This window comes from Musca autumnalis, unplaced genomic scaffold (assembly GCF_047663935.1).
Source record: "Musca autumnalis isolate F117 unplaced genomic scaffold, ASM4766393v1 scaffold_5, whole genome shotgun sequence".
In the NCBI taxonomy this organism is placed as follows: Eukaryota; Metazoa; Arthropoda; class Insecta; order Diptera; family Muscidae; genus Musca; species Musca autumnalis.
The window spans coordinates 23,195,715-23,216,901 of record NW_027412088.1 but is presented as its reverse complement, the minus strand read 5'-3'; the positions used below and the strand labels follow the sequence as shown (position 1 = coordinate 23,216,901).

Below are 21,187 nucleotides of genomic sequence, written 5' to 3'. Positions count from 1 at the left end.
ACACTATATACCACCGAATTTGATGAAATTTGGTTTGTGTGACTGAATTTGGTCTAAAAATAAATGTGCCAAATTATATCGAAATCGGTTCAGATTTGGATATAGCTCCCATATATATTTTAGGCCGATTTGACGTATTTACTGCACCAAACACCCTATATACGACCGAATTTGATGAAATTTGGTTTGTGTGACTGAATTTGGTCTAGAAATAAATGTGCCAAATAATATCGAAATCGCTTCAGATTTGGATATAGCTCCCATATATATTTTCGGCCGATTTGACGTATTTGCAGCACCAACCACGCCTTATCTGCCCGATTTTAATGAAATTTGAAATGCGTGACGGAATTCGATCTAAAAATAAATGTGCCAAATTACATTGAAATCGGTTCAGATTTGGATATAGCTCCCATATATATTTTCGGCCGATTTCACGTATTTGCTGCACCAAACACCCTATGTACGACCGAATTTGATGAAATTTGGATTGTGTGACTGAATTCGGTCTGAAAATAAATATGCCAAATTACAACGAAATCGGTTCAGATTTGGATATAGCTCCCATATATATTTTCGGCCGATTTGACGTATTTGCTGCACCAAATACGCTATATACGACCGAATTTGATGGAATTTGGATTGTGTGACTGAATTCAGTTTAAAAATAAATATGCCAAATTACAACGAAATCGGTTCAGATTTGGATATAGCTCCTATATATATTTTCGGCCGATTTGAGGTATTTGCAGCACCAAACAGGCTATATACCACCGAATTTGATGAAATTTGGATTGTGTGACTGAATTCGGTCTAAAAATAAATATGCCAAATTACAACGAAATCGGTTCGGATTTGGATATAGCTCCCATATATATTTTCGGCCGATTTGACGTATTTGCTGCACCAAACACCCTATATACGACCGAATTTGATGAAATTTGGTTTGTGTGACTGAATTCGGTCTAAAAATAAATAAGCCAAATTACAACGAAATCGGTTTAGATTTGGATATAGCTCCCATATATATTTTCGGCCGATTTGAGGTATTTGCTGCACCAAACACCCTATATACGTCCGAATTTGATGAAATTTGGTTTGTGTGACTGAATTCGGTCTAAAAATAAATATGCCAAATTACAACGAAATCGGTTCAGATTTGGATATAGCTCCCATATATATTTTCGTCCGATTTGAGGTATTGGCTGCACCAAACACCCTATATTCGACCGAATTTGATGAAATTTGATTTGTGTGACTAAATTCGGTCTAAAAATAAATGTGCCAAATTATATCATATTATATATATCAAATTTGGATATATATATTTTCGCCCGATTTCACCAAAACCAAACACCCAATATCTGCCAATTCTGATGAACTTTGGAATGTGTGACAGCATTTTGTCTAGTAATAAGTGTACTATATTATATATAGAACTCAGTTTAAATTTATATACATATACATATATCCTATATTTTATATATTCACAGTGATGTAGTGTATCATGTAGTCGGCCCCGCCCGACTATGATCCTTTCCTTACAGGTTTTTCCTTTAATCAATTGATAATAAGTCTCTCCTAGTTTTTGGAAATTTCTTATGTTTATTATAATTTTTATTTCATAGGAAACCTATTAAAATTTTTCCATAAACCGAAATAAGTAATGCTATTTCTTCTAAAAAGGGAAATGACAAAAATTTCGACGGATTTATCAACAACGCAATTTCATTCTTAGAAATCCAAACGTAAAATTTCACAACCAGCAAAAAACATAAGGTTTCTGTTAATAAATATGATGATGTTAATGGCTTATCGTGTTATTTGTTGTTGTTGCGCTGCTGCTTTTTTGGGGGCATTCAGCCAGGCGACCACCACTGAGCTGCTGCTCTCTGAATATGAATAATAATTTGGGGGAATATTTGTTGGGTTAATGGCGGCGGCGTTGATGATCATGGTGACAGAACAGACTGCCAGTCACCAAATAACCGACAAAAAAACCGCAAATAAACCAAAAAAAAAATCACAATCATATTTTCACACACACGGTCTGTTTGAATGGTCACAAATTAAACATTTAATCATCAGCGTCATCATGCAAAAGTAATTATACAAAGATAGTCGGGGATGAACACATTTACATACATATAACAATGTATGTATTTAGGTTGTCTAATTAAATAAATAAAAGTAGTGATAGCCAACTAACATCTGTTGTTGTAGTTTTTTTTAACATTTAAATTTTGTTAATAATTAAATTCTTCTTTCTTTTTTTTAAATAAATGCTAATCTATGGTCATTCATCTGGCCAAGCACCAAGAAGTGTTAAATAATAGATAATTATTATAAATTAATTATACAAAATTCATTTTGAAAGAAAATAGACGTAAGTTGTTTATCCAGTTCCTTGTTAAAAAAAATTTAAAAATACAAAAAAAACGTTAAACGATTTTTTCTAATTTTAATTTTATTTTTTTTAAATGTCATTTTTTTGATATTTCCCATGTCACATCTAATGCATACTAATTGGTGTGAAATATATATGTACATATATGTATATACATGGTTGTTTTTTGTTTCGAAATGACCGTTACTTTAATTTTGGTTTAAATAAGCAATAAATTTTGGACACATTGAGTGAAATGCCAAATGTCTTTGACAAATTTGTTTAAACAATAAATTAGCAACAAAGTAAATGAAATGGAACAACATTTTATTTTAAAAGGATTTAAAAATATTAAAATTCAGATTACATAATAAGTGTAAAAGAATTATAACATCTTTGCGGAATATTGGAAATTGTGTCTCATATTTGTTTTTAATTTTCAAATAATTGATTTTGAGTTGGCTTATCTTCCATCATTCGTCTGTAGGCTGATTGTCGTCAAAATGCGTGTGTCATCATAAATTTTCTATTGACATTTAAAAAATAATGAAGGCATTTGTTTATTTATTTTTTTTTTTAAATAAATTTGCAAACTTTAACAATTTTTGTCCCCATTTTTATTTAATTAACGGGTCGTAATAGGGTGCTGGTGATTAACAAATCATCAATTCAGTTGCATCTATCAATACAACACACGTAACACCACCTCTCCAGCCAGCCACACATCTGTCCCTCTGCACGGCTGGCTGTCTGCCTATCTAGCTATTCCCCAACAATGTAATGGAAATCGCATTTGCAAATCACTTCCTGGTTTGATAAGACCACCAAAGACATGGACAGACAGACAACCAGCCAGCCAAGCCAGATTGACTGAAAACAAAACTTTTACAATTACGTTGTTTCAATATTTTTATTATTTTATTTCATTTAATTTCTTCGTTTTTTTAAATAAATGCCTACATATATGGATTTTGATTTCGAAATTAGCCTCAGCAGAGAGTGTGAAGAAATGTTAATTTCACAAAGAGTATGGAAATCATTTGATATACACCGCCATGGTGGGGAATAATGGTAAGAGGACAATAGGCGAAATTAAAAACAATAAGAAGAGCTTTTGTTCTTCTATGGTAAGAGCTTTTGCACTTCTATGGTAAGAGCTTTTGCTCTTCTATGAAAAGATACCTTCAGGTTTTCTATGAGAAAACGTTAAGCTCCTCTGTGAGAGAGCTTGTACGCTTATATAAAAACAGAGCCTCTGATCTTCTAAGAGAAAAGCATGTGTTCTTTTATGAGAAGAGAGCATTTATTCTTTAATTAGAAGAGCTTTTGCTTTCTACGAAAACACCACCAGCTCTTCCACGGACGGATCACCTGTCCTTATTAGAGAGAAACTTATGCTCTTCTATGAGAAGATATTCTGCTCTCCTATAAGACCTATTGATCCTGCCCTTTTATGGGAAGAGGTGCTGCATTTTAATGGGAAGAGCTTCAGCTTTTCCATGAGAAGAGCTTCGGCTTTTCTTTGAGAGGAACTTTTACTCTTTCATTTGAAGAGCTTTTACTATTCCATGAGAAGAGCTTTTACTATTCCATGAGAAGAGCTTTTACTTTTCCATGAGAAGAGCTTATGTTATTCCATGACAAGAGCTTAAGCTCTTCTATTAGAAGAGCGCCTGCTCTTCTATGAGAAGAACTTCTACTCTGCTAAGCTAAGACCATTTACTTTGATATGAGAAGACTTTCTCTTCTTCTATAAGAAGAGCTTCCACTGTTCCTCAAAAGAAGCTTTTCTTCTTCTATGAGAAGATTCTTTCTCTTCTATGATAAGAGCTTCTGCTTTTCTTCTATGAGAAGAGCATCTGCTCTATATGAGAAGAGTTTTTCTATAAGAAGAGCTTCTGCTTCTGTGAGAAGACTTTCAAGTCTTCCATGAGAAAGCATTAGGATCTTTCATGAGAAGATCTTCTGCTTTTCTTCTATGAGAAGAGCATCTGCTCTATATGATATGAGTTTTTCTAAGAGAAGAGCTTCTGGTCTTCCATGAGAATTCATTAGGATTTTTCATGAGAAGACCTTCTGCTTTTCTTCTATGAGAAGAACATCTGCTCTATATGAGAAGAGTTTTTCTAAGAGAAGAGCTTCTGCTGCTGTGAGAAGACTTTCAGGTCTTCCATGAGAAGGCATTAGGATTTTTCATGAGAAGACCTTCTGCTTTTCTTCTATGAGAAGAGCATCTGCTCTATATGAGAAGAGTTTTTCTAAGAGAAGAGCTTCTGCTTCTGTGAGAAGACTTTCAGGTCTTCCATGAGAAGGCATTAGGATTTTTCATGAGAAGACCTTCTGCTTTTCTTCTATGAGAAGAGCATCTGCTCTATATGAGAAGAGTTTGTCTAAGAGAAAAGCTTCTGCTTCTGTGAGAAGACTTTCAGGTCTTCCATGAGAAGGCATTAGGATTTTTCATGAGAAGACCTTCTGCTTTTCTCCTATGAGAAGAGCATCTGCTCTATATGAGAAGAGTTTTTCTAAGAGAAGAGCTTCTGCTTCTGTGGGAAGACTTTCAGGTCTTCCATGAGAAAGCATTAGGATTTTTCATGAGAAGACCTTCTGCTTTTCTTCTACAAGAAGAGCATCTGCTCTATATGAGAAGAGTTTTTCTAAGAGAAGAGCTTCTGCTTCTGTGAGAAGACTTTCAGGTCTTCCATGAGAAAGCATTAGGATTTTTCATGAGAAGACATTCTGCTTTTCTTCTATGAGAAGAGCATCTGCTCTATATGAGAAGAGTTTTTCTAAGAGAAGAGCTTCTGCTTCTGTGAGAAGACTTTCAGGTCTTCCATAAGAAAAGTTCTCCACATGTTCTTCTATGAGACAATCTTGGTCGTCTGCTCTGCTAAGGGAAGACTTTCTGCACTTCTATAAGAAGAGTTGATGCTCTTCCAAGAGAAGAACTTTTGCTCTACTAAAGGAAGAGATTATGGTCTTTTTCTTCTCGTCTTCTGTAGGAGGATCTTAGAGTCGTTTATACGAAATCTTTCTGCTTCAACTTGTACACCATTTTCAGAAGTAATTCGAATTATTTTAGATTCAATTTGTAACATTTTATTTGTAATTCAAAAATTCCATTTGTAATTCGAAGCATTTCAAAAATTCCATGTGTAATTCGAAGCATTTTAATTGTAATTCGAATTATTTCATTTGTAATTCGAATCATTTCTTTTGTAATTCGAATTATTTCATTTGAAATTCGAATTATTGATTTCATGGGTAATTTGAGACATTTTATTTGTAATTGTAAAAACCAAATACAAACTCAATGCAACTAAAAAATTGTATTTTTTTATTTCGAATTTCATATGGAATAATTTGAATTATAAATGGAAAAATTCGTCTTTCAAGTGGAATAGTTCGAATTACAAAAGGAATAATTCGCATGTCAAGTGGAATAGTTCGAAATACAAATGGAATAATTCGAATTACAATTGGAATTTTCAAATAACAATTGAAATGCTTCGAATTACGCGTGGAATTCTGGAATTACAATTAAAATGTTTCGAATTACAAATAGAATTTTCGAATTAAAATTGAAATGTTTCGAATTACAAATAGAATTTTCGAACCACAATTGGAATGTTGTGATTTAAAATGTAATTCGCGAATTACTATTAAAATGATTCGAATTACTTTTGAAAATGGTGTAGTTTTCAATAATAAGACCTTCTAGCCTTCCAAATGTGGACTTTCTGGTCCTCCATAACAGGGCAGTGGGAAAGTATTTCCAAGTCTATGCAAGTAACCGTAAAATATGAGAGGCCTCTGCGTATGACCAGGAGTGAGCGGTATCGAAGCAAAGGAGAACATTTGTAGCCAACAATAAAGGTGTCGAAATTACAAAAATTTTACCAAAGCGTGAAAAATTTACACTGTAATGTGGACCCTTGAAACAACATTATGCAGACTGAATATACCATACCGCAGGCAACACACTGCTAAGATTATACGTATCAACTAGTCAAGAGATTCCAAACTTCATTTGTGAATTTTAAAACTTAATTTTTAATTTTTTATTTCATTGTGATGGTATGTGACCTTACAATGTAACCTCAGGTCCAATATATGCCTTTTATTTCTGTGTTACGTTTTCATTTTTGATGGAAAAATACCCCCATAATGATCTTCAGCAATTATTACCGATTCGATATGTCTGGTTGCTGTAACACGAAACTAATACAAATCGCACACAAACGGTCGTTACACCAATTTGAATGAATCATTTCAATGACATGCATGATACGGTGATGCGATACGATACGATTCAATCCGATGTGGCAAATCAAAATTCAAACGTTTTTTTTCATAATTTTCAAACTTCAATTCTATTTTGTTTCTTCCTTCTAGCGCATTTGTAAACGACAAAAAACTATAGCAAAGGAAGGTCATGTTGTGAAGGTCATCATTGATTCACTTACAAGATGTGGCTGGCTGGTTGGCGGGTTGGCTGTTGATGGGGTGAGCAAATTGTGGATGTTTGGATTTCCTATAGTGGCTGGCAAAAACTAAAAACAACAAAAACTACAGGCAATAAATGCGACGAGGTTGTTGCATTTTTTTCATTCTGATGGTCGCCATAAGCAACAACAGCAACAACAACAATTTATAACAAAAAGACCTCCCCATTTATCCTCGCTGCACTGCTGTGCACCACACATTTTTGCTGTGTGTGTGGTTTTTTTTTTGGTATGTAATATTTTGTTTTAGTTCTGTCGGGTTCTGCTGTTAAAGTGCATAGATGTGCCATGAGTCACCTGAAAACCCAAACTAAATGAAAAGTTTGCTGTTGGCTGACTAGCAACAAAACGTGGCTAATTGGGCTTGAGTCGGGTGTTATTATAACTCCGTACTTTTTTGTTCGTTTTAAAGCACATTATTACCCACGAAAGATTAACAAATGAATAGCCAGCCAGCCACATGGGAAGTGCTGCGAGTTACAAGTAATTCCGCATACCCAACAACTAACCGACCAACCATCCAACCACCCCTCAACCTTGTCGTAGACCATTATAAATATCATTGACATTAATATCCAAACCAATACTCCAAACGTGTCCATCCACTGTATTTGACTGGATTAACAGCACACAATTGAGACTAGTGCTGACTGCCTCTTCTTCCACTTCATTTAGAGGATGATGACTATTTCACACTTCTTTTCTTTATGGGACTCATAAAAAATAAAACACTAACAACAACAGTAAACAAATCTTCAATGTCCATGGCTAACACCAGAAACTTGTGTTTATGATTCATGGTTAATAGCTCTGTCTGTGTATATGTGTGCATATAGTTGCGGACACAATGTCCGGATAAAAATGCGTATGTAAGGGAAAACCGTGAGTAAAAACTGTCATGGAAGGTGGCGACGTATCGTTGCAGCCAGGCAGACGGACAAAAGGACAGACACAATGTACATTATAATGCATTGTTACAATAGTTACAAACCCATCAAAGTGTTGTCCCCATTGCCTTTGCCTTACGTTGAAGAAGCAACAGAGTAAAAAAGCAGCGTAAACTACGTTCAAAGGAAGAAGCTACACAAAAAAAAAAAGTTCACAGACACAAAATGTCTGTCCGTCTATAATCAGACGATTTTTAGTATTCTCCTTGTTATGGTTGTTTCTGCTGCCTCTTCTCCTTCTTCTTCGACTATTTCGTCGTTTTGTTTTCTTTAATTTTATAATGTATAGTTTGGTTAGTTGTTGTTGTTATTGGTGTTCCCCATAATTTTTTTTTCGTCGTCGTTGCTGCTGCTTAATTTGCTTTGGAGTTTTTTTAGAAGGAAATTGTAGATAAAGTTTAATGTGACACAGTGTTTGGAAAGGTTAAAAATGAGAATATTTGGTCTTCAAAAGGGAGAACTTTTGGTATTCTATAACAACACCTTTTGGTCTTCAATAAAAAAGAGCTTTCGTACTTCTCTTAGAATATCTTTGGGTCTTCTGTAAAAAAAACTTTTGTCTTCTCTAAGAAGATCTTTTGTTCTCCTCTAAGACTAGCTTTTAATCTTCTATAGGACACAATTTTGGTCATCTGTGGGAAGATCAATTGGTCTTCTAAAAAGAAAAGCTTTTGATCTCCTATAAGAAGGAATTTTGGTATTCTATAAAAAAACCTCTTGATATTCTATGGGAAGACCTTTGGTCTTCTATGGGAAGACTTTTGGTCTTCTTTGGGAAGACCTTCCTACACCCCTCCATAGAAAATCGTTTGGCCTTTTAAAGGAAGACTTTTTCATCTTCTATAAGAAGCCATTTGTTCTTCTATAAAAATACCTTTTGCTCTTCTTTCAGAAGACCTTTTTATGGCCTTTTGGTCTTCTATAAGAAGACCTTTTGCTAATTTACTCGAACACTTTTAATCTTCTATTAGTTGGTCTTCTAATCTTCTTTAATAAGAACTTCTTATGGCTTTCTATAACAAAACTTTATGGTCTTCCCTTAGAAAACAGTTTTGTTAGAAGTTAGAATAAGAAGAATTAGAACAATTTTTGGTCTCTCTAAGAAGACATTTTGCTCTTTTCTAAGACGACCTTTTTGTCCAGTATAAGAAGAACATAGAAGATCAGTTGATATTCTAATAGAAAATCTTCTCATAGAAGATCAGTCGACCTTCTCATAGAAGGTCGGTTGATCTTCTTATAGAAAATTAGTTGATCTCCTTATAGAAGATCAGTTGATCTTCTCATAAAAGATCAGTTGATCTTCTCACAGAAGATTAGTTGATCTTCCCATAGAAGATCAGTTTATCTTCTCATAGAAGATAAGTTGAACTTCTCTTGGGATATCAATCTATCTTCTCATAGCATATCTGTCGAACTTTTCAATGAGGATCAGTTGATATTTTCATAAAAGATAAGTCGATCTTCGAATGGAATATCAGTTGATCTTCTAAAATAAGATCATTTGATCCAATAAGATCAGTTGATCTTCTCATAGAAGTGAATTAAATCTCATTAAAGCTCTATTGGTCTTCTCACAGAAGATCAGTTGGTCTTCTCATATAAAATAATGTTATTTTTTTTAGAATATCAGTTGACCTTCTCGCAGAAGATCAGTTGATCTTTTCATAGAAGATCCTTTAATCTTCTCATAGAAAATCGGTTGATCTTTGAAGATCAGTTGTCTTCTAATATAATATAATTTTTTCTTAGAATATCAGTTGATCTCTTCATAGAATATCAGTTAATTTTCTCGTAGAAGATCAGTTGATCTTCTCGTAGAAGGTCAGTTAATCTTCTCATGAAAGATCAGGTAAATTTCGTGTAGAATATCAGTTGATCTCTCAAAAAGATCAATTCATCTTCTCTTAGAAGATCAGTTGGTCTTCTAATCGAAAATCTTCTCATAGAAGAACAGACAATTTTTCCGAAGAAGATCAGGCTGATCTTCTAATTAAAAAATCGGTTCATCTTCTTATAGAATATCTGCTCTTCTTTCTTGATCTTTTCGTAGAAGATCACTTGATTTTCTCATAGAAGAGCACACGAACTTCGCATAGAAGATAAATCGAACTTCTCAATGAGCATCAGTTGATATTTTCATAGAAGATCAGCCAATCTTCTCATATAAAATCAGTCGATCTTCTCATTGAAGATCAGTTGATATTCTCATGGAAGTTCAGTTGATCTTCTCATAGAAGATCAGTTGATCTTCTCATAGAAAATCAGTTGATCTTCTCATAGAAGTTCAGATGATATTCTCATAGAAGTTCAGATGATATTCTCATAGAAGTTCAGATGATCCTCTCATAGAAGATCAGTTGATTTTCTCATAGATATTTTAATCTTCTCATTGAAGATCGGTTGATCTTCTCATAGAAGATCGGTTGATCTTCTCATAGAAGATCGGTTGATATTCTCATAAAAGATCAGTTGATCTTCTCGTAGAAGATCAGTTGATTTTCTTACAGAAGATCAGTTGATATTCTCATAGAAGATCAGGTAATTTTCTCACAGAAGATCAGATGTGAGAAGATCAGTTGATATTCCCATAGAAGATCGGTTGATCTTCTCATTGAATATCGGTTGATCCTCTCGCAGAAGATCAGTTGATCTTCTCCTAGAAGATCATTTGATCTTCTAATAGAACCATCTCGTAGAAGATCTTCTCCTAGAAGATCAGTTGAACTTCTTCTAGAAGATCAGTTGATCTTCTCATAGAAGATTGAATGATCTTCTCCTAGAAGATCATTTGATCTTCTAATAGAACCATCTCGTAGAAGATCTTCTCCTAGAAGATCAGTTGAACTTCTCCTAGAAGATCAGTTGATCTTCTCATAGAAGATTGAATGATCTTCTCATAGAAGATTGAATGATCTTCTCATAGAAGATTGAATGATCTCATAGAAGATCGTTTGATCTTCTCATAGAAGATCTATTGATATTCTCACTGAAGATCTGTTGATCTTTTCATAGAAGATCAGTTGATTTTCTCATAGAAGATCAGTTGATCTTCTCATAAAAAATTGGTTGATCTCATAGAAGATCGTTTGACCTTCTCATAGAAGATCGGTTGATCTTCTCCTAGAAGATCGGGTTAACTTCTCATAGAAGATCAGTTGATCTTCTCATAGAAGATCAGTTGATCTTCTCATAAAAGATCAGTTGATTTTCTCACAGAAGATCAGTTGATCTCTTCATTGAAGATCGGTTGATCTTCTCGTTGAAGATCGGTCGATCCTCTCATTGAAGATCGGTTGATCTTCTCATTGAAGATCGGTTGATCTTCTCCTAGAAGATCTGTTGATCTTCTCATAGAAGATCAGTTGATCTTCTCATAGAAGTGAATTAGAGCTCTATTGGTCTTCTCATAGAAGATCGGTTGATTTCTTCATAGAATATCAGTTGATCTTCTCATAGAAGATCAGTTGATCTTCCCGTAGAAGATCAGTTGACCTTCTTGTAGAAGATCAGTTGATATTCTCATGGAAGTTCAGTTGATCTTCTCATAGAAGATCAGTTGATCTTCCCGTAGAAGATCAGTTGACCTTCTCACAGAAGATCAGTTGATTTTCTCACAGAAGATCAGTTGATCTCTTCATTGAAGATCGGTTGATCTTCTCGTTGAAGATCGGTTGATCCTCTCATTGAAGATCGGTTGATCTCTTCATAGAATATCAGTTGATCTTCCCGTAGAAGATCAGTTGACCTTCTCTCAGAAGATCAGTTGATCTTCTCATAGAAGATCGGTTGATCTTCTCATAGAAGATCGGTTGATCTTCTCATAGAAGATCAGGTGATTTTCTCAGAGAAGATCAGTTGGTCTTCTTATATAATATAATTTGATTTTTTCTTAGAATATCAGTTGATCTCTTTATAGAATATCAGTTGATCTTCTCCTAGAAGATCAGTTGATCTTCTCATAGAAGTGAATTAAAGCTCATTAAAGCTCTATTGGTGTTCTCATAGAAGATCGGTCGATCTTCTCATGGAAGATCAGTTGATCCTCTCCTAGAAGATCAGTTGATCTTCTCCTAGAAAATCGGTTGATCTTCTCATAGAAAATCGGTTGATCTTCTCGTAGAAGATAAGTTGATCTGCTCATAGAAGATCGGTTGATCTTCTCATAGAAAATCGGTTGATCTTCTCGTAGAAGATCAGTTGACCTTCTCATTGAAGATCGGTTGATCTTCTCATAGAAGATCAGTTGATCTTCTCATAGAAGATCAGTTGATCTTCTCATAAAAAAATACAAATTTCATGAATCCTTTTCTTCTTCCTAAGAATCTTTAAAAAAATCCACGTTTTTATGGCCTTTGTTGTTTTTCTAAAAATCTATAAAAATACACGTTTTTGGCATTTATTTTCCCCCTAAAAATATTTAAAAAATCCACTTTTCTTGTGGCCTTTGTTGTCCTCCTAAAAATCTTGAAAAAATTAACGTTTCCCTTGGCCTTTGTTGTCGTCCTAAAAATCCACGTTTCTTGTGGCCTTTGTTGTCCTTCTAAAAATCTTTAAAAAATCTTCATTTATTGTGGCCTTTGTTGTCCTTCTAAAAATATTTAAAAAATTCACGTTTCCTGTGGCCTTTGAGTGTGGCTAAATTTTTTTTTAAAAAATCACGTTTCTTGTGGTCTTTGGGATGGCTAAAAATCTTTAAAACATTACCGTTTCTTGTGGCCTTTGAGGGTGGCTAAAAGTCTTTAAATAATCCACGTTTCTTGTGGCCTTTGAGGGTGGCTAAAAATCTTTTAAAAATCCACGTTTCTTGTGGCCTTTGAGGGTGGCTAAAAATCCACGTTTCTTTTGGCCTTTGAGGGTGGCTAAAAATCTTTTAAAAATCCACTTTTCTTTTGGCCTTTGATGGTGGCTAAAAATCTTTAACAAATCTACGTTTCTTGTGGCCTTTGAGGGTGGCTAAAAATCTTTTAAAAATCCACTTTTCTTTTGGCCTTTGATGGTGGCTAAAAATCTTTAACAAATCTACGTTTCTTGTGGCCTTTGAGGGTGGCTAAAAATCTTTTAAAAATCCACGTTTCTTGTGGCCTTTGATGGTGGCTAAAAATCTTTAAAAAATCCACGTTTCTTGTGGCCTTTGATGGTGGCTAAAAATCTTTAAAAAATCCACGTTTCTTGTGGCCTTTGAGGGTGGCTAAAAATCTTTTAAAAATCCACGTTTCTTGTGGCCTTTGAGGGTGGCTAAAAATCTTTAAAAAATCCACGTTCCTTGTGGCCTTTGAGGGTGGCTAAAAATCTTTAAAAAAATCCACGTTTCTTGTGGCCTTTGAGGGTGGCTAAAAATCTTTAAAAAAATCCACATTTCTCCTAAAATTTTTTTAAAAACTTCTCTTCTTTCTCCTCCTAAAAATCTTTTAAAAATTCTCGTTTCTTGTGGCCTTTGGGGTGGCTAAAAATCTTTAAAAAATTACCGTTTCTTGTGGCCTTTGAGGGTGGCTAAAAATCTTTAAAAATCCACACTCCTTGTGACCTTTGTTGTCCTTCTAAAATCTTTAAAAAATGCACGTTTCTTGTGGCCTTTGCTTCTTCCTAAAAATCTTAAAAAAAATCCACGTTTCATGGGGCCTTTGCTTCTTCCTAAAAATCTTTAAAAGAACACGTTTCTTTTGGCCTTTGTTGTCCTGCTAAAAATCTTTAAACCTTACGTTTCTTGTGGCTTTTGTTGTGCTTTTAATTTTTTTTTAAATCCACGTTTATTGTGGCATTTAATGGCCTCCTAAAAGTCTTTCAAAAATCCACATTTCTTGTGGCTTATGTTGTCCTTCTAAAATCTTTAAAAAATGCACGTTTCTTGTGGCCTTTGTTGCCCACCTAAAAATCTTTAAAAAATCCACGTTTCTTGTGGCCTTTGTTGTCTTCCTAAAAATCTTTTAAAACCCACATTTATTGTGGCTTGTGTTGTCCTCCTACAAATTTTAAAAAATTCATGTTTCTTGTGGCCTTTGTTGTCCTCCTACAAATCTTTAAAAAATCAACTTTACTTGTGGCCTTTGAAGGTGGCTGAAAATCTTTAAAAAATCCACCTTTATTGTTATTTTAGTTCATTTACAAAATTATTGCTTGCCACCACCCACTGTGCCAAATTCTTAAAGTTCGAAAACTTTTTTTAAAAATATAAAACTTCAATTCTGCTTAAATGGTTGAAATAGCTTAGGCAGCCAAATGATTGGAATAGAGTTGAGTGGATGGATGGCTGTTTGGTGGCGACGACGAATCATGTGGTGGATTTTTTGTTTCGGAGGAAAGTGGCGACGACGACAATAAATGCATATGACGACGAAGGCAACGAAATTTTTTTAAGGGAGTGGAGGAGCAAAATAAATAAAAGTATCTAATAAATATCTATGGGGATATACATATGCTTGACATGTATTCCAGCATACACACACAAATACACACGTACAAACATATAGAAGTGGCTTGATGGTTGGCTTCGTATGTAAATATATGTATGTATGTATAATTATATAAATGTGTTTGTGTGATCAAAAAAAAATGCACAAATGTTTATTAATTTTTTTCGAGTTGAGTTGAATTGAATACTGAATATAAACAACTATATATGTATGTATATATTTATTTATATATGTATGTATATAATTCTTTTTTTATGTATATATATTTTTTTGTAATATCCCCCCAAGCTTTATGCTTATTAAATATTATTGAATGTGGGTGTTGTTTTTTTTTCTTTTGTGGGTACTTACTTGAGTTGCATCCGAATATGGGGTACTTGAGTTCATGTTAACCCTTTGTGAGCCAAAGATAACATGGCCCTGCAGCTGTTGCTGTTGTGTTGGTTGCTGTTGTAAATGCTGCATATTTGTTTGATGTTCCATTTTAAAGCTGTTGTTATTGTTGTTGTTATTGTTATTACTGTTCATTGCTGTTGGTGATGTGATATTTAAATATTCTTCCGAATTTTGTCCCGTTTTATAATTTAAAATATTTAAATTATTTTCAAAATTAATGTTTATTTTATTGCTAACACTGCCACTATCATCACCGCCGGCACAACTGCTGTTGCTGCTTAAAGGACTAGCTGAAGCACTGCTGCTATTCAAGGAAAAATTTAGTTGTTGATTTTTCTGATTGTTGTTGTTGTTGCTGCTATTTGAGGTCCTTATGTTGTTGTTGTGGGTGTTGCTTAAGCTGACAATACTACTGCTCGTGCTGTGGGAGCTTATGATACTGCTGTTACTGTTGCTGTTGTGAATGTTGTTGTTAATCAAAAATATATTGTTGTTATTGTTGTTGTTGGATTTTTTACATATGTTAGCAGCTGTTAATGATTGCTGTTGTTGTTGTTGTTGCCTTGCCTTTGTTGCTCCAACTTTTGCATGAGTAATATTTGGCGTTGACGTTGCTGTCAACGTTGCCGTAACTTTGCCTTTGCGTTTTTGTTGTGGTTGTTGCTGTTTCAATGCTACCGTTGTTTCTGTTACTGTTTCCTTATTGACAGCCTGCTGTCCTATTCTGTGACTTAAAAATACCTCTCCGTCTTCGTCTTCCTCTTCTTCTTCTACTTCGGCTAAGACAGTTTCAGCGTAGTGCTGGTGTTCGTCTTCTGTGATCACTTCTTTTGTTGTTTCTACCAGAAAATCATCATCATCTCTCAGTAGAACATCACCATCATCCTCTTGGAATTTATAAAAGTTGCGACTAAATTTATCTTGTTCTTGTTCGCGCTGTTGCTGTTCTTGTTGTTTCTCTTCGACTTCCTCAATGAAGTCATTCATATCCTCCTCAATGAGATCCTCAATTGAGACCTGTTCCAAATCTATTGGATTTAGGGTAATTTCATGTGGGGAACTGGCATAGGTTAGGCTGTGCAGCGGATGTAGCTGTTGCTGCTGCTGTTGTTGTTGCTGTAGTATGGAATCTTCTTCGTCTTGAAAATCATTCAATGGATTTGATTCACAAATCATTTTTGTTGGTTTTCAGTAGAAGGGGGTGAGGTTTCTTGATCCAAAAAAACTTGGTTGATAAAGGAAGGAAGGAGGGTTCCTTTCGGTTTGTTTTTTTATAAAAAATAGATTTCTTTGGAGATCACAAATGGAAGTTTCGTTGATTTCTTTTTTTGTTTGTTTTGTAGTCTTTTGTTGTTGCAGTTTATTTAACTTTTCAAAGTTGTTGTAGTTGTAGTCTTAAAGTTGTTGGGTTGCTGTTGTTGTATTTGTATTTTTGTTGCAACATTCATCTTTGTTGTTGTTGGCCTTTATGGGGTTTCAATAGCAAATGGTTTCGTTGGTTTTCAGGATGCACCATTTGCAAATTTAAGGCTTCAATAGAAGTTGGTTTGGTGATGTTGTTGTTTTGCCAATTTTAAATACTTTTTTGTGATGTTGTTGTAAAATTTTCACTCATAAATGTTTGTGTTTTTTTAAGAAATTTAAAGAAAATACTTTTTGTTGTTAATCACTTTGGTTGAGTAGAAGTGAGAATGTTTGGAGATCCTTGAAGTTGCAGTTAGATTTTCAATTTCAGTTTGTAAGTGCAAATTTTATTTTCTAATACTGTACAGAAATGGTAGTGATTTTGGCATTCAATTTGCTTGAAGAAAATGTTTTGTTTTTGTTTTTAATATTTTTGAGATTTTTTGAAATTTTCTCAATTGTTGTAAGTTGTCAAATTTGTTGGCTTTTGATTTTTTTCCAGCAGTTTCTTGGCGTTTTTTGTTGTTTTTGACGATTTTAGAAAATTTCCTTAATTTTTTAAATTTGAGTGATTTTTCTCAAATTTGAGTGTTTTTAAGTTTTCGCCAATTTCCAATAATTTTTTGACGTTTTGTAACGTTTTTATGATTTCCTTAGAAATTTCCGCAATTTTTTTTCAATTGAGTGATTTTTGTCCAATTGAGTGTTTTACCTTTCCCGGGGGTTAGGGTTCACTTTTTCACGTTATTATTGTTTTTTCGGCGTTTTTGTGATTTTAGTAAAAATTTCCACAAAATTTTCCAATTTTTTATTTGAGTGTTTTTTTTTTTCAAAATTGAGTGTTTTAGTATTTACAACAATTTCGATTCACTTTTCACGTTCTTATTGGTTTTGCGGCCAAAAAGTCCAAAGAAACTTAAGTTTCCTGTAATTTACAATTGAGTGTTTTTGCAATTTTACTTGAGTGACTTGGAGATATTGCGTTATTTTACTCGTTTTTCTTTAATTTGTTGATGTTTAGCCAAAATTTCAAATTTTTAGCAACGTTTTCTTTTAATTTCACTGCAAATTAAATTGAGTGGTTTTTCTTTTAATTGAGTGAAATTGAATTTGTTGTTAATTTTAGCACTTTTTTTGTAAATTGTTACAAATTCTTGGGAATTTCTTGAGGTTTGGGTAAATTGCCTTTTAATTTCCACCAAAAAAGTCCTAAGAAATCCAAGTTTCCATTAATTTCCAATTGAGTGGTTTTGAAACTTTGAGTGAAATTAAATTTCTTGTTATTTTTAGCACTTTTTTGTAAATTATTTAAATTTTTTTGTCAATTTCTTGCAGATTGGTTAATTTTTCATTCAATTTTCAACAATATTACTTTGAGTTCTTTTTCCAGTGTATGAGTGAAATTGCATTTACAGGTATTTTCCACACTTTTTTTTAAATTTTGATAAGATTTACACTTTTTTAGGGGTTAGAAAGAATTGAGTGATTTTTTACTTTTTTCGATTTTTTTGAGTGAAATCAATTTTATTGATTTTTGTGGGCTGTAGAGTTAGAATTCTTAAAGTTTCACTTTTAACTTCAATTTTTGTTTTGGTTTTTAGAATTTTTGCTTTGAGTGATTTTTAATTGAATTTATTTTGATTTTAGTTTTTGTCACTTTTTTATTAAATTTTCGGGCAATTTTCACTTGAGTTTTTTCCCAGCACACTTGAGTGATTTTGAAAATTCTTGATTTTGTTTATCAAAATCAGGGTTTTTATGTTTTTTATTTTGATTTTAGTTTTTGTCACTTTTTTTATTAAATTTTTTTACTTGAGTTTTTTTCCCAACACACTTGAGTGATTTTGGAAATTCTTGATTTTGTTTATAAAAATCTGGGTTTTTATGTTTTTCACCGCAAAATCTTTCAATTAGCCACTGTTTTCATGTGATTTTTGTAAAATTTCCTCAATTTTTATATTGAGTGGTTTCTTGCAAATTGAGCGTTTTGGGTTTTTTGTTGATTTTTCTTTAAATTTTTATCACAAAACTTAGTTTTCTTTAATTTTAACACAATTTTCATAGATTTTTGTATTGAGTGAAAACTCGAAGTTTGAGCGAAATTCAAAACTTCATTAAATTTTCCGCAAAAAAATATTTTTATCACAAAACTTAGTTTTCTTTAATTTTAACACAATTTTTAAAGATTTTTGTATTGAGTGAAATTTCAAAGTTTGAGTGAAATTCAAATTTTTTGCAAAAATAAAAATTAATTTTTTTTTGCCTTATCTTTAATTGCAGATTGATGTTGTTGTTGTAACTTGATAAGGTTTTTGTTGTTGTAAATATTTTATTTATTTTTTGCTGATTTAGCTAAAAACAAAATTGAGGTCTGGCTGGTTGAATGTTTGGCTTAGCTCTGTTTGCTATCAGGGGGTCTCCGTTTTTTTTTTGCTTGAGTCCCTTGATTCTTCTCTGCTTGGTTATGGTTTTTCTTGCTTGTTTTTGCTGTAGCCAAAATGAGTCTCCTTGGGCAGTGTTTGGTCTTTACTGTTGAGGTTTGAAACCTTTACAAAACAAAACTATTGACGGTGGTGTTGATGTTGAACATTTGTTAATGTGGTGCTGTTGCTGCTGCTACCTCCAATTTTTTGTTTTTGTTGGGGTTGTAGTGAATGAGTAATAATTTCTGTTGCTGTTGTTGTTGTTTTTCATACGTTTCGTTTTCCAATTGGTTTTTTTTTGCTTCTTTCTCAAAGTTGAGTCAGACCCAGAGGAGTTGTATTATATGCTGTTGTTGTTGTTGTTGTTTTTGTTATTAGGTATATAAGTTGTTGTTGTTATTTAGTTTTAAATGTAGATTTGTGTTGTTTTCCTGGTTTCTTTTTTGTTGGTGGTTTTGTTTTTCTATATTTTTTCGTTGCAGTTTAAAATTTTTTAATGTTATAAAAAACTATCTATAGTTGTTGTTGTTGTTTTGTTCCTGAGGTAGTTGGTTTGCTTGTTGTTGTTGTTAACATTAAAAAAATCTACAGTTTTTCTCTATGGTTACTTATTTTAATATTTATATCAAAAGAAGGAAGCAAGGAATAATGGCTGATCCTTTCTTGGCCTGGTTCCAAGGACAGTTTGTTTAAAATAACCAATATCCTTTAAGACAGGGCTAGTATCTCAGCTTGTTGTTTTTGTTGTTGTTGATTTAGCAGTTAAAATTGGATGGATTTTGTAACTGATTGTTGGCGTTCTGTGGTCTTACCTACCTACCACAGCTGGATTTCTGGGCTTTAATTGCTGGCTTGTTACTTTGTTGGTGTTTATAATAATGGTTGCTGGCTTGGCTTTGATGCCTTTGCTGTTGTTGTTGTTGTTGCTATTATATTTTATAATTATTTTTCTAAGCTCGCACATTTGCTAGTTGGCTGGCTGACTGGCAGATTGTTGTTTGGTCGTTGCGTCTGCTGCTGGGGTTTGAAATGAACACAGCAGAATACGAAACAGAAAAAAATTAAAAGCGATTTCAAGGTGAATCTAAATGTTGCTACTATTTTTTTCTTGCTTTTTTGCTCTATACTTTATTCACACATAATTATATTTCAAATTTGCTGTGTTACAGTCGTCGTTGTTTTACTTGATTTGTTAAAAATGTAGTTTTTTTTTCAAATAGGAAACTATTGGCATGGCAAAACTTGTTGCTGCTCAGAATTTGTTGTTGCTGTATTTTTTGTTATTTGTTTTATATAAACTTAAGAGGCAGTCAGTTGTTAATAGCAAAAAAACCTCACGTTCTGCTGCAATTTTTTTCTTCTGCTTCTTCTTTTTCTCACAAAATGTTGTAACAATTATTTGTGTGACTTGATTTGTTGTTGGTGTTGTTGTTATTTTGTATTTCAATTTCAGCACATGAAATTCAAATCATATGTTTGTTAGGTAGAGCAGAGAGGTGTGTACCGCCGCCGCTGTCGACACGAGTGGGTCTCGGTGTGTGTTTGTGTGGGTTTGTTTTGGTTTCTTTATCAGCTGGTTTTCTGTGGGCCAATGTTGCTCTGATGTTGCTGTTGTTGTTTTAGTTGTTGTTGTTGTCGTCGAGTTCAGCTGTTTTTGCAGCAAGCCAACAAATCATCATCATCGTCATAACAACAATAATCAAATCAAATCATAGGTGAGGTTGCTGTTTTACAAGGTTTGAATTTTCTTTGCTACGACTGGCTGCTGCTGTTGGACAATTGTGGGGCGCAGATGTTTTTCTTTTTTTTTATAAAATATTAGTTAGCTTTTTTTATAAATTTATATTTTTTGTTTGTTGTAAAACTCTGTTATTATTATCTTGTATATATTGAGGTAGTTTTGTTTCAAAACATTTGTTTGTAAATTAGAAGTTTTTCTTGGGTGGAGTGGTTTTGCTGGAAAAAAGAAAAAAAAAATATTGAAATTGTTAGTTAATATTTATAAAATAAAAAAACATTAGAAAAGTATTATTTAATATCAATAAATAGTTTTATTTCAAATCAAAAATTAAAAAATATATTAAATATTTAATATTAATAAAAACATTTATTTTTTATGGAAGTTAAACATTTCTACAAAATCAAAATTTTTCTAAAAAATTAAAAAAAATTCAAAAAATAAATGAATTTTTAAAATAAATAAGCTCAATAAATTTATTTAAATTTTTAAAAATATTTCCTTTCATAAAATAATTTAATTAAATTTATATAAAAATTTAATAATTTTTTGTTTATAAAAATTGCTGAATGTCGCATAAATGTTCACAGCAAAACTTTACAACCTCGGGAAATTTTTGGTATTTATTAAAAAATTTTGGGGACATTCAAAATAAAATAAAAACATTAAAAATTTATTATTTAATATTAATATATACCTAGTTTTATTTTTTTAAATATATTACATATTTATTATTAAAAATTTAATTTTACTTAATTTTTTAAAGACCCAAAAAAAAAAATAAATGAATTTTTAAAATAAATATGTTCAAAAATTTTTTTAATTAATATTGTTTTAGTTATTATAGTTTTATTTCAAATAAAAATTTAAAAAATATTTAATGTTAATAAAAAGATTTATTTTTTATGGAAGTTAAACAGTTAAACATTTCTGAAAAATCAAAAATTTTCTAAAAAATCAAAACAAAAATTATAATTT

The 21,187-nt window shown here is 32.6% G+C and overlaps 1 protein-coding gene across 1 annotated transcript in view; it reads right to left on the bottom strand.

The window, feature by feature from the left end:
* Sox14 (Sox box protein 14) overlaps nucleotides 1–18,118 on the bottom strand; it is an 84,246-nt gene extending 66,128 nt beyond the window's left edge. Inside the window, exon 1 of the mRNA XM_073990766.1 lies at nucleotides 14,600–18,118. Coding sequence (XP_073846867.1) covers nucleotides 14,600–15,820 — 1,221 coding nt within the window. The 5' untranslated portion in view covers nucleotides 15,821–18,118. The remainder of the gene's footprint in view (nucleotides 1–14,599) is intronic.
* Between the last annotated feature and the right edge of the window lie 3,069 nt (nucleotides 18,119–21,187).